The sequence below is a fragment of the Panthera uncia genome, chromosome X (assembly GCF_023721935.1).
Source record: "Panthera uncia isolate 11264 chromosome X, Puncia_PCG_1.0, whole genome shotgun sequence".
Taxonomy (NCBI): domain Eukaryota; kingdom Metazoa; phylum Chordata; class Mammalia; order Carnivora; family Felidae; genus Panthera; species Panthera uncia.
This window is the reverse complement of record NC_064817.1, coordinates 60,056,315-60,069,837: the sequence shown is the minus strand read 5'-3', so window position 1 is coordinate 60,069,837 and position 13,523 is coordinate 60,056,315. Positions and strand designations below refer to the sequence as shown.

Here is a 13,523-nt window from a genome sequence, read left to right as displayed (position 1 = left end):
TGCCCCTCCCCCAAATTTTTTAATGTTTATTTATTTTTGAGGGAGAGAGAGAGAGCGCGCGCGAGCATGAGCAGGGGAAGGGCAGAGAGAGAGGCAGACAGAGAATCCAAAGCAGGCTCCAAGCTCCAGGCTCCAAGCTGTCAGCACAGAATCTGATGCAGGGCTCAAATTCACCAACTGTGGGGCGCCTGGGTGGCGCAGTCAGTTAAGCGTCCGACTTCAGCCAGGTCACGATCTCGCGGTCCGTGAGTTCGAGCCCCGCGTCAGGCTCTGGGCTGATGGCTCGGAGCCTGGAGCCTGTTTCCGATTCTGTGTCTCCCTCTCTCTCTGCCCCTCCCCCGTTCATGCTCTGTCTCTCTCTGTCCCAAAAATAAATAAAAAATGTTGAAAAAAAAAATTAAAAAAAAAAAAATTCACCAACTGTGAGATCATGACTTGAGCCGAAGTTGGATGTTTAACCAAATGAGCCACCCAGGCACCCCTCCTCCTGCATTTTTTATATAAGAATGTTTCCATATATTACTTGTGTTATTTAATAGAAGAGGGGAGAAGGCATTCTGAAATAGAAAAGACTAATGTGAGAAAAGTTCTGCAGGGAAGGCAAATGTGGGGGTCAGTAGCAGAAAACTCTGTCAAAGTGGTGCATTAGGAGATGGTTCCACCAGTGATGTTCAGGATGGACTAGAGAAGGAAGTGCCTGGAGCTTTTGCTGTATTTTAGACATGAGAGATTGAGCACCTGGCTTAGTGATTGAGCCTGGCTTAGGCTGGCAGCGCTGGTAAAGAGTATAAGTAACATTTCAAAGGAAGTCAACAGAAACTAGTGTATGGTGTCACTGAAGCATCTCATGGATTAGGTAAATGGCTTTTTAGTAACACACAAAGACCAAAGTCCTTCCCACACAGCATGCTAATTGTTCTTTAAGGAATCAGATATGGATACTCAGTGATAAGGAAAACAATAGGTCATATGATTTTTTTTAGCACTTGAAAGCAAGAAACAAAATGTATATGAAGAATTAGAAGTTACTACATACCACCACCCCAACAACTATGTAAATCAATTACCTGAGAAGCAATAGATCTAGCTGTTTTACTGTTGTCTCCAGTCATCAGAACTACTTCTAAGCCCATGGATTTCAAAATATGGACAGCCAATTCTGCTTCAGGCTTCACTGTATCAGCAATAGCAATCAAACCACACAGCTCATCTAATAAAGGAGCACCAGAAAATAAGACAGTTTGGAATATGGTGAAAGCATAATAATATTCTAACTTAAAATTTGAGAAAGAAATTAATTTTGTTAAGTAAAATTGTTCAGGGCTTAGCTTAACTCAAAATGTCTCCAAGCCCACACAGACTGTATTCCACCAAACTTGCAACAAACTTCCATATTTAGGTGTGAAAATTTCAGAGTGACATAGGGATTATTAATGAAGGTAGTAATATGAAATGAAAGAATAGAAAATGAAAAGGGAGACCTTATTGGATACTAAAAGACTCTTTCTTTCCTTTGAAAGAAAGGGCCAATAGCCCCCAAACACTTTAGTTCATTTAAAGGCAAATGAAACTGAAAACTCATACTTTTTTTTCTTTTTAAGGTGAAAGGGGAGAATTGAGACAAACTGCCATTTTATAACTGGGGGAAAGAAATCACTGCAATAATTATTTTATTTTTTTTCTTTTAAAAACAAAAGTAAATAGTATTTTATGCTTCTTCCTAGACCTAGTTAAGGTCATAGTTAAGATACTGCCTTCATACTTAGCAAGGATTATAAATGTTGACTAATTAATCTTACAGCTAGAAATTTTCCCTAAGAAATAATTTAACAAAAGAAAGCACCTAAAACCTCAAAGATGTTCATCATAGTGTTATGTATAATAACGAAATATTAAGAATAGCTTAAATTTCCAACAAGGGAATGATTTAGTTAATTATAGTATATAATAAATTATGCAGAATTAAAATTGGAAAGTATTTATGAATACAGCAAATGAATAAAGAAAAATAAAATAGTATGTGTACAAGGAATTTTAACTTTTATTCAACTTTATTGAGGTAAAACATATATGCAAAATAACCCATTTAAAAATGGTATATATGTACTAATATTATAATTCTGTACATATATATTACACACACACACACCAAAAACCAGAAATGGAATACATGCAATTAAAATGGACACTGAGTTAGGATGATCAGATTATAGATATTATTGTATTTTGCTATTACTCTAATGCTATGTTATTTTTAGGTCTTAAAAAATCCTTGATTTTTTTTTAAAACATAGGTTAGACTACAGAGGAAATTAATAAAGCCAGGTAAATGCATGAGAATTCTAAATTAATCAGTAACAATTATGTATTGCTAACATTTTCACTTTTCATTTAGGCTGCTTCTGAATAACCCTCAAGTTCAGAAGTCTCTCAAAAATATATGTAAAATAACTGAGATCACAAAATTGAGTCATCATGTACTTAGGAAAATCTTACCATCAACGGCCACCAATACAGCAGTCCGACCTTTTCTCTCATGTTCAGTCATGGAATCATCTACATCATTATTAATAACAAAACCATTTCTAATCATCCATTCCCGGTTACCAATGAGGACTTTGTACTGTTGAGCATTAAGAGCATCTGAATAAAGTACAGAAATAGCATTTAGTGAGCTTGTTTATTATTTATAACATGCTATGAGGCACATTCTTCCTGTCTAACCTTACATAGTCGCTATGTTGTATTTTTGGTAGACCACAGCCTACAACAGTGATTTCCAAATTTTCAAGGAATATACTCTGCTCTTCCTTGCCTTTGGGCCTTTGCACATATTGCTGCCTCCACCTGGAAAGTCCTTACCCCTCCTCTCCAATTATCAAACTCCATCATATTCTTCAAGAGCCAGTTCAAATGTTACTTTCTTGGGGCACCTGGGTGGCTCAGTTAAGCATCCAACTTCGGCTCAGGTCATGATCTCACAGTTCGTGGGTTCGAGCTCCAGCTCTGTGCTGACAGCTCAGAGCCTGGAGATTACTTCGGATTCTGTGTCTCCTTCTCTCTCTGCCCTTCCCCTATTTACACTCTGTCTCTCTCTCTCTGTCTCTCAAAATAAACATTGGGGCGCCTGGGTGGCTCAGTCAGTTGAGCTCTGACTTCGGCTCAAGTCATCATCTCGCGGTTTGTGAGTTCGAGCTCTGCATTGGGCTCTGTGCTGACAGCTCGAAGCCTGGAGCCTGGTTCGGATTCTGTGTCTCCTTCTCTCTCTGCCCATCCCCCGCTTGTGCTCTGTCTCTCTCTGTCTCTCAAAAATAAATAAATGTAAAAAAATAAACATTAAAAAAAATTTTAATGTTACTTTCTTGATGAAGACTTCCCTTTGATCTTCCACACAACTGAATTAAATTCAAAATATTTATTGTGCATCATCAGCTGAATATGGTTGTATGAAATCATACAACCATACTGATGTCTCATTTTAAACACGTGACCACTAACTTTATGCAAGTTCTTAGAGTTGTCTGGCAACTCTATACTTCCCTAGTCTATACATTCTCCATTCCTTCTCCTTCTAGAGGGCTATTTTATACCTTCTCTTCTCCCATTCTCATATATGGCCAAATATCTGCTTCCTACTTCAGAAAGAATTAAAAGCAATCACAAGAGAACTTCTACAAGCTCTCACTGCCACATCTAACCACCCACTGTGCCTGTGTACACACTAATCTACCTTCCCTTCTGTTAATATAAACTGCCCCTGCTCCTCTTTAAGGCCAACCTTTCCAGTTATGCACTAGACTTCCTTCCTTTGCTTATTCTAGAACATCTCCCCAACAATCCTCTCCTCTTCCTCTTGCATAATCTAATATTCTATCTCTGTTCCACACAGTCCTATCTTTAAAATAACAAAATCTCCCTTGATCTCACCTACCTCTTTACCACTGCCCCAATTTTCTGCTTCTACACACAGCAAAACTTCTTGGAAGTATTGTCTCTATTGACTATATTCAATTCATATCTTCCCATTCTCTTGTGAACCCACTCCAGTAAAACTTTCATCTCTACTACTCCAAAGAATTGTTCACAGAGAACATCAGTGACCTTTACTTTAATAAACCTAATGGCTAATTCTTAGTCCTCATCTTACTTGGCCTGTTAGCAGCATCTAACAGAGATCACTCCCTCATTCTTATAAGTTACCTCCTCACTCACCACTTCTTTTCAATCTTCTTTGCTGATCTCCCTGACCTCCTAACCTATAGTATTGCAGAACTCAATCCTTAAAACATTTAAGTAATCTGTACACCCAGTGTGGGCCTCAAACTCATGACCCCAATCATATGGTCTTCTAACTGAGCCAGTCAGGCACCCCTGGATTTTAAATTAAGTTTAAATACTCACATGTAACAAGTGGCTACCCTATTGAATGGCACAGATATTTAAGTGGATGACTCCCAAATCTGTCTCCAACCTAGTCTGTTTCCTTGAACTCCAGACTTATGCAGCCAACTGCTTACCTGTTATTTCCATTTATATGGCATTTCCAATTTAATATCTAATAGGTACTCATATTTAACATGTAAACAACTGATCTCCTGATCAGTTTTCCTCAATATTGCCTTTCCAATGGTCTTCTCCATTTTACTTCAATGGTAAGTTCATCCTTCTGGATCATTTAGGCCACAAACCTGGGCATAATTTTTGACTCCTGTTTCTCTCATACCCCATATTCAATCTGTGAGGAAATCTCAGCCAGCTCTCCCTTTAAGACACATTGAGTATATGACCACTCTTTATGACCTCTACTGTTATCACATTGGTCCAAACCACTATTATCTCTCATCTGGATTATGGAAACACCCTACTACTCATCTCCCTGCTTCTGCCTTTCTCCCCATTCCCCTAACAGTGTATTTTTATCAGGGCAGCCAGTGTAATACTTTTAAAACATTAAGTCAGATTCTGTCATTCCCAGACACTAAACTCTCCAATGGCTTCCCATCTCAAGGGTAAACACCAAAATTCTTTCAATGTCCTTACACAGTCTAGTCCTATACTACTCTCTAACCTCATCTCTTACCCCCTTCCCACTCATTTACTCTGCTCTAGGCACACTGTTCTCCTTGCTGTTCATCAAACTAGTTTAGCACATGAGGCTTCTATACTTAACATCCCTCCTGCTTGGAATGCCCTTGTCACAGATATTCACATAGCTTTCTCTCTCCCTCTTGTCAGGTTTTTGGTCCAGCACCAACATCTCAATGAGGCCTACCCTGATCATCCTATATAAAATAGGATCCAATACTCACAGCATTTTCTATACCCCTTTACTTTATTTTCCTCTACAGCACTATCTCTATCAGACATACAATATTTTCTTATTTATTTGCTCACTGTTTTGTGTTGTCCCACCAGGAATATAAGATCCAAGAAACAGTGACTTTGTCACTGCTGATTCTTTAGTGTCTTGAACAGTGCTTAACAAAAGGTGTCAAATGAACACAATTACTATGTGTCAGTATGCTTGATACTGGAAGTTCACAGACAAATAATAAATTGTAGTTTGGTAGAATCAGGCAGGTAAATAAAGTATTATCAAGCAGTGCTCCTAGTACAAAAACAGAGATTCAGTACAGTTACAACTCAAAAAGAAGAGCAAATATCTCTGCCTATTCATGTCAGTTAGCGAAGGCTTCACTGAAGAGAGATGTGAGCTGAGTCCTGAAAGATGAAAATAAGTTCATGAGGTAGATGCCACTGTGGACAAGGACATTACCCAGAGAAAACAGTAAATGAAATGACTTAATAAGCATGAAATGACACAATGTAAAAAGGAACTGTAAGTAGTTCCATATGAATGGAACACAGACTACATGGAGGTCAGTGGAAAAAGTCAAAATGGGTGGTGCAGGGAGGCAGGAGACATATCATGGGGAACAGACCCAGAAAGACTGGTCTTTGTCCCACAGGAGACAGCCAGTAAAGCCAGGATCCTGAACAGAATTGCATGGATAGGGTTTAAGATACATGCATACCTCCAAAACATAAATTTTCTGAGGAGTACGTACAGCTTTCATCATATACCTCCAAAGGTTCACGATTCAAAAATAAGTTACAAGCCCCTATAATAAAAGGCATTAGTCAGGAAGTTATATAATCATATTTGTGTGTTAGCAAAATCACTCAAGCACAAATGGGTAGGGAGGTGCTAGAACACTTAGGTGGGTATGTCATGTTTTGGGGCAGATGGATAGACCAACCAGAAACTCAGGAAAACAGGCTTTGGCTAAAGATGTGACTTTTGGAGTGGTAGGAGAAATATATAGGTGGCACAACAAGCAATAGACATGAATGAGATTGTACAGACAGAGTATACAAAATGAGAAAAATAAAAAGAACAAAACCCTGAGGATACCCAACATTTGAGAGCAGGAGAAAAGAGGAAACAGAGGAGGATTGGAAGCAACAGCCAGGTAGGTGAGAGGACAACCTAGAGAGAGAATGGTCATGAAATTAAGAGAAGAAAGAGCTTTAGGAAGGAAAAAGTGGTCAACATTCTCAAATGCCTTTGGCATTTGAGGTAACGCAGGATGTAGACTGAGAAGAGATCACTGGAGTGGGTACTAAATAGAGTCATCAATGCACTAAGAAAAAACAGTTTCAGTAGTATGGATGGGGCAGAAGGTAGGTTGTGCAATGAATAAGTGAATTCAGCAAACCTAGACTACTCTTTCTAGAAGCTTAGATATAAAGGAAAAGAGAGGATGCAATCTAGAAGGGATTACAATGATATTGATGGAAGAAATGTTTATATGTTTAGGAGAAGAAGCTAGTACAGAGAGTTGGAAAATAAAGAAACAATGGGATGTAATCGAGTAAGGTTCCTAAAGAATCAAGAGAGGGTGGGATCTAGAGCGAAGATGATGGGATTCATTATGCAAGATGAGGGATACCTCTTCCCCTGAAAAAAGGGATCATTCTGGGCAAAAAGTTGAAAGAACAAATGACAGAACTGCAGGGATGAGCACTGGGTGTTGTGTGTAAGTGATGAACCACGGGAATCTACCCCCAAAACCAAGAGCACCCTGTACACACTGTATGTTAGCCAACTTGACAATAAATTATATTAAAATAAAAATAAATTTTTTTCTATGTGAAAAATAAACCAGATAATTTGCTTAGGGAACTAGGAAGAAGGCCACAGTACCTTGTGAAAGATAGAAAAGGGTAAGAGTAGTTGTGCTAAGAAATGAAAGATAAAACAGATGAACTTAAGGGAAGGGAAACAAAAATAACATAAAAACAGGGAGGGGGACAAAACATAAAAGACTCTTAAATATGGAGAACAAACAGAGGGTTACTGGAGAGGTTGTGGGAGGGGGGATGGGCTAAATGGGTAAGGGGCACTAAGGAATCTACTCCTGAAATCATTGTTGCACTATATGCTAATTTGGATGTAAATTAAAAAAATAAAATTAAAAAAAAAGAAATGAAAGCTGAACTAAGATGGAAGATCAGTTAAGGCTAGAATTCATCACTCTATATGGTAGAATAAAGGAGAACAGTTGGGAAATGTTCTCAAGTAACAAGTGAAGTGATCAGGCCTATGGTAAAATTATTTGACAGAATGAAACCATGATGCCAATTTTTGTTTCTTATCTAACAGTTTAGGATTATAAAGTTAGACATCTGTTAATATCTGTCCCATAATTGGTACTATGAAGAAAATTAGCTTGGTGGCTCAGTTGGTGAAGCGTCTGACTCTTGATTTCGGCTCAGGTCATGATCTCATGGTTTGTGAGGTCAAGCCTCATGTCGGGCTCCCCACTGACACCACAAAGCCTGCTTGGGATTCTCTCTCCACACCCCCGCACCTCCCCCTCTCATGCACATGCGTGCTCTTTCTCTCTCAAAATAAATACATAAACTTAAAAAGAAAAGAAAATGAGCTTACTTGAGAGCTGGGCATCAATAATCATGGAAGATGAAGTTGATGACTGTTCATTATTTGCGCCAATTTGAACCAGGGATGCATTTTTAATATTATTTTCCTCTATCCTCCAGTTATTCTTATGTAGCAAGCCTTCAATATTGATGACTTTACAGCTAATACCACAGCCTGGCACAACCTGGAAATCTACACAGGTACCCAAGGTTTCAGTGTCCAGCTCCTAACAAATAGAAACAGAAGGATTTCTTCTGCTGTTCTAATAATTCAAAGTCATCAATAGCATGATCAAAGACTTCTCGTGGTTAATTCTAAATGTTTACACATATACTACATGCCTGTTTAATTCTAAATGTTTAGAACAAAACCTCAGAATTGTTTACTTTAACACCACTCTCTAAAATTTATACCAAGTTTAGAGAAAGAAAACAAAAGTTTTACCAATATTCTCTGTCCTTTCCAGTAGAAAATTACAAGTTAAGTACTTAATTCTATTGTCAAGTCAGATTTTCTATTCAGTACAGGGCAAAGGGTAACAAAGAACAGGGTCTTTAGTTACCAGAATGCCTTGCTAGAATGATTCTGTGTCCTTAGTAAGCCAAAGAATTTTGGTGGTCATCATTGTTTCCTGGCTTTTTATATCTTCATCCTCTCTGTTGTTTGGTTTGGGTGTAAAGAAGCCAGGTCAGTAATAGTAAATTGGTAAAAAGGAAAGAACAAATAAAGAAATGGCAACACCAATGGTAGCAATTGCCACATCATAACTGTAAAATTATGTGAGATAATTTACAAAGTATTTATGCAAATCAATGAAAAAAAGGTACACAATCCTACGAAAAAATAGGCAAAGGATACAAACAGGTCACAGAAAAAGAAATTCAAATGACCAATGAAAAGATGCTCAACCTTATTCATAATTATGGAAAAGCAAAGCAAACCAACAATAAGTAAATATTTTTTATTTGTTAAATTGGAAAAAATAAAGTCATAACGTGGGGAAATGAGCACTAATAATTTTTGGTGAAGGTATAAACTTGTACAACTCCTCATGTGGGTATTGGTAATACTTGTTATGGGGGCACTGGTAATATTCACCAAAATTTAACTGCATGTATCCTTTGACCTAGCAATTGCATTGATAGGCATTTAACATAAAGATAAACTTGCAAAAGCTAACATGAATGTTAACTGTACATTGTAGAAAACAAAAACCCAATTATACAGTAGAATATAATACAGCCATTAAACATAATGAGGCAGGTTTATAGGTCTTAATATGGAAAAATCACTTAATAAAATAAAAAAAATAAAGTACCAAAGACTGGTCACTGTGAACTTTCTATGTAAAATCTAAAAAGGAATATAGTATGTGAATTGTATCTGTATAAAGCTGCTACAGTAGTACCCCCACCCACCCACAGTTTCACTTTCCTTGGTTTCAGTTACCCGTGGTCAACTATGGTCTGGAAGCAGATGATCTTCTTTCAGACATAGCATCAGAAGGCCAATTATAGCCTAATGCTGTGTCGCAATGCTTACATCATTCACCTCACTTCACCGCATCACATAGGCATTTTATCACCTCACATCATCACAGGAAGGGGGAGTACAGTACAATAAGTTATTGAGACAGAGAGAGACAGAGAGAGACAGAGAGAGACAGAGAGAGGGAGGGAGGGAGGGAGGGAGGGAGGGAAACTACATTCACATAACAGTATACTGTTTATTACAGTATACTGTTATATAATTATTCTATTATTGTTGTTGTTAATCTCTTACTGTGACTAATTTATAAATTAAACTTTATCATAGCTATGTATGTATAGAAGAAAACATGGTATATACAGGGTTCAGTACTCTGCAGTTTCAAGCATCCACTCAAGGTCTTGGAACATATCCCCTGCAGATAAGGGGAGACCACTGTATTTTAAAAGAATATTAACAGGTTAACACTTGTTAAATTTTGGAGAGGAATTATGAAAAGGGGCAGAGAATGAGGCTTTCCTTTTTCATTATGTAACTCTCTGAACTACCTGAATTTCCTACCATAAATATGCATTCTATTTTAATTTTTTAGTCCAACAGGAGTTATCTGTGCGATAAAATTATAGTTAATTTCTGTTTTCATCTTTATACTCTTCTGTATGAAGAAACTAAGACATACTGTAAAATACAATGAGAAAATATAAGTCTCTCTATCCTCCTACCAACTATATATGTAAATCATAGTCAAAAGCCAGTTTGGATTTGGTCTGGGTAATTCCTGTAGAAGATGACTACATTAATAAGCAAAAGAAAAATTGTACCTGTTTGCAGTACTTCGTTATGGCTGCTCCTAGAGGGTGTTCACTGTTACTTTCAGCAGTTCCCACGATGGCCAGGATCTTATTACGTGATATTCTGTTACTTTCAACTAGAACCTTTACTTGATTCACTATAGGAGTTCCATGGGTAATGGTTCCAGTCTTATCAAATACCACTACCTTTACCTGTAGGAAAATTAAAATACACTGCACCTATCTGACTTGATAATCCTTAATATCACATTTCTAGAAGTTAGAAAAAGGTTTACTTTGACATATTAATATTTTGTTTCTTAATAAATTGACCTTTGACTTAATTGGAGTTAAACTCTCTTTAGGTGAACAAAAGTAAGGAATAATAAGGGAAAAATACTCTTAGTTACATCTAATAGCCCTTCTGTGCAAATATTCAACCATACTGTGAATATATGTTAAACAACTAGAAATAATTGTTAAGAGTTGACTGTTAATAAGTAATTAAGAGATGACTCCGTGCCTCCAGGGAGGGAAGGGCTTTCAATACTAATGAATTATAGAACTGTAGTGACAATCTGGGCAGTAGTCATAGAATTACAAGAGAAAGGTAAGTAATTAAGTTGGAAACGAGCACCAGATAAGACCTGCTGGTTTGCTTTGACTTTATTGGGTCCTGATGAGAAGCTTGGTCTGAGAATAGACAGCTCAGGGAAACAATGAGGGAAACTGAGCCCAGACAGGGAAAAGGAAGAATCTGGAATTAAAGAACACAGTCACCCCACAGTAACTTTGGAATATGAACCTTGAAAAATGAATAGCTTGAGGAACCAAGATGAAAAGAGATATGACAACTAAATACAAAGCATAATTCTGAACAAGAGATAAAAATAGCTATAAAGAATATTACAGAAACAACTGAGAAACTGGAAGATGGACTATAGGTTAGATAACAGTATTATATCAATGCCAATTTCTTGATTTTGATATCTGTACTGTGATCATTTAAGAGAATGTCCTTGTTGTTAGGAAAGGAGCCTGATATCTGCAGTAAAGCGTATATAGTTCTTTATACTATTCTTTCAGTTCTTCTTTAAATTTGAAATTATATCAAAGTAAATAAAAAATTACTATAAAAATTAATACATTGTATTGACTGGTTAGATGAGGTTCTAAATCTGTTCTAAGCTGTGTTCTGTGTTTACTACATGTATCTGTATAATAAGAACATATTAGAAGGAACACAGTTTTTAGTTTAAGTCAAGTAGCCTTGATTGAAATTGTTAAGGAAATCCTAATATGAGAGAGATGAGGGAAAAGATTATATTCCTGAAGTCATGGCTGCAAACTATCAACAATTGGCAAAGGCAAAGAAACTTCAATGCAACTATAAGCACTATCTCACACTGAAGAACACAAACACGGAGTCACATAAAAAATAGCATTAATAGACTTAGGCAAATTTTCCTGGGCAAATATTCCTTCAGTCTTCCTGTCCTAAAGACATTTCTAGTCTGAGATGGGAAAGGACTCCAAGTTTTCCACATCAGGGTCTTCTCTAAGACAGTAGGCCTAAAGTGGTTTTAGAAATTGTATAGAACTAAGGCCAATCTAGAACAGAACCAAAATAACACCTTCCCTATCTCAACCCTCAGGATAGTCCCAGAAGAGGCTCAGCTTATGGACCATATGCAAATAATTTAGGATTCTGTTTCTCGATAGGGGTGCTATTGTCAGTTTGGATGGGACAATTCTTAGTTCTGGGAACTATCTTACCTTATGAGCCATCTCCAGTGGCTCGCCACCTTTGATTAGTATGCCATTTTGAGCACCTACTCCTGTACCCACCATCACAGCAGTTGGAGTGGCTAGTCCCAGTGAACAGGGGCACGCAATACACAGAACTGTGATAGAGGCTTGGAAAGCAAAGCGTATTATCGTTTCTGTTCGAGAGATACTTCTGTTATATCCCTTTAGAAGAAAGGCATGAATTTTGGTTATTGATCTAGAGCTGTATAAAACAAAAGGAACAAAGCTTAACTCTATTTAAATAAAACCACAATTTTCAAATCACACATAATCCTACTTAGCTACCAACATATACATTTTGGTTACTAGTAAGAAAACACTCCTTTTGTTCTTGTATGAATAAAACAAGAAGTTTTATTCATGTAAACAAGTAATAGTCCTAAACAAGTCATGTAAACAAGTGATACTACATGTAAACAAGTCATAGTCCTAAAATCAGGATTTCAATTTTGCTGATTCCAGAGTTATAAAGTATGTAGTCAATCTGAAGACATGAAAGTCAGCTTTTTTTCCTCCATATTGAGAATGAGTGTTTTTATTAGAGATTTTCAAAAAAGAGCTGGGACCTAATTCTCAGCAAATTTGATCCTGAACAAAGAGAAATCTGAATCTGTGTATACTAAGACCATAAATCTCCCTTTCACTCTATACTTTAAAGACAATGGAAAAAATCACCCAGCATACAATGGGAGCTTAATCCTATTTCAGTAAAATTCTTTTGAACATTAACAGTGTGAACTGAGTATATTGGGTAGTATAGCTCTTAGCAACACTGAATATTTGCTTGTGTCAGTAACTACAATTGAGAGTATTAGGGGAAAGCTCCTAAAATTCCTGAGATACACATTCCAAAATACTTCCCAGCAATCCTCTTGTTCAATGCACAATTAACCAATGTGAATCATTTTTTAAAATTTTATATTATACTAATGACCATATCATGAAGTAGATACATAGCTTTTATGATTCTACCTGTTCTTTTTTTTTTACATTCAGAATTTTTATCTCAAAACAAAGAACCATGGTAACATTGTAATATAAAATCTATTTGGAAATATTCAGAATCTGGTCACTGAGAAATGGGAACACTTCCACACTGTATTACTGCCAACCTACTGTTTTTGAGGAGCCATAAGCACAAGTGCAATTAGAAGCCACATGTTCCAACAAAGCCCCATTCCATAGCTCTGTGAGTTTTTATCCCAAGGCTGAATGACATGAGAACTGGTAACTAAAATAATGCCATAGGCAAGGGTTTGGCTCAAGGGCCTGAAGTGTGTAAGCATCAAGGAGAGAAAGGGAGATCCAGCAATACATGAAAAAGGGAAGAGACTATAAGTGTCATGGGGTCCAATTTCCACTTATAAAAATACTGGGAAATTAAATGATTTGTGGGGGTGCCCTTGACCTATGGCAAACGTAAATCCCTCCATCTCATCTAACTCTCTGAAATGCTACAGAGTTAGATGTCTTCAGTTTGTTTCTTATCC

General features: G+C 37.0%; 1 protein-coding gene across 1 annotated transcript in view; it reads right to left on the bottom strand.

Annotated features, from left to right (window-relative positions):
• The window catches only part of ATP7A (ATPase copper transporting alpha), a 159,697-nt gene that overhangs the window by 19,612 nt on the left and 126,562 nt on the right, over positions 1 to 13,523 (bottom strand). The window contains exons 15-19 of the mRNA XM_049643998.1: positions 12,001 to 12,195; positions 10,255 to 10,437; positions 7,955 to 8,171; positions 2,497 to 2,643; positions 1,068 to 1,210 (exon numbers count right to left, since the gene is read on the bottom strand). Of these exons, the coding sequence (XP_049499955.1) occupies positions 1,068 to 1,210; positions 2,497 to 2,643; positions 7,955 to 8,171; positions 10,255 to 10,437; positions 12,001 to 12,195 (885 nt within the window). The remainder of the gene's footprint in view (positions 1 to 1,067; positions 1,211 to 2,496; positions 2,644 to 7,954; positions 8,172 to 10,254; positions 10,438 to 12,000; positions 12,196 to 13,523) is intronic.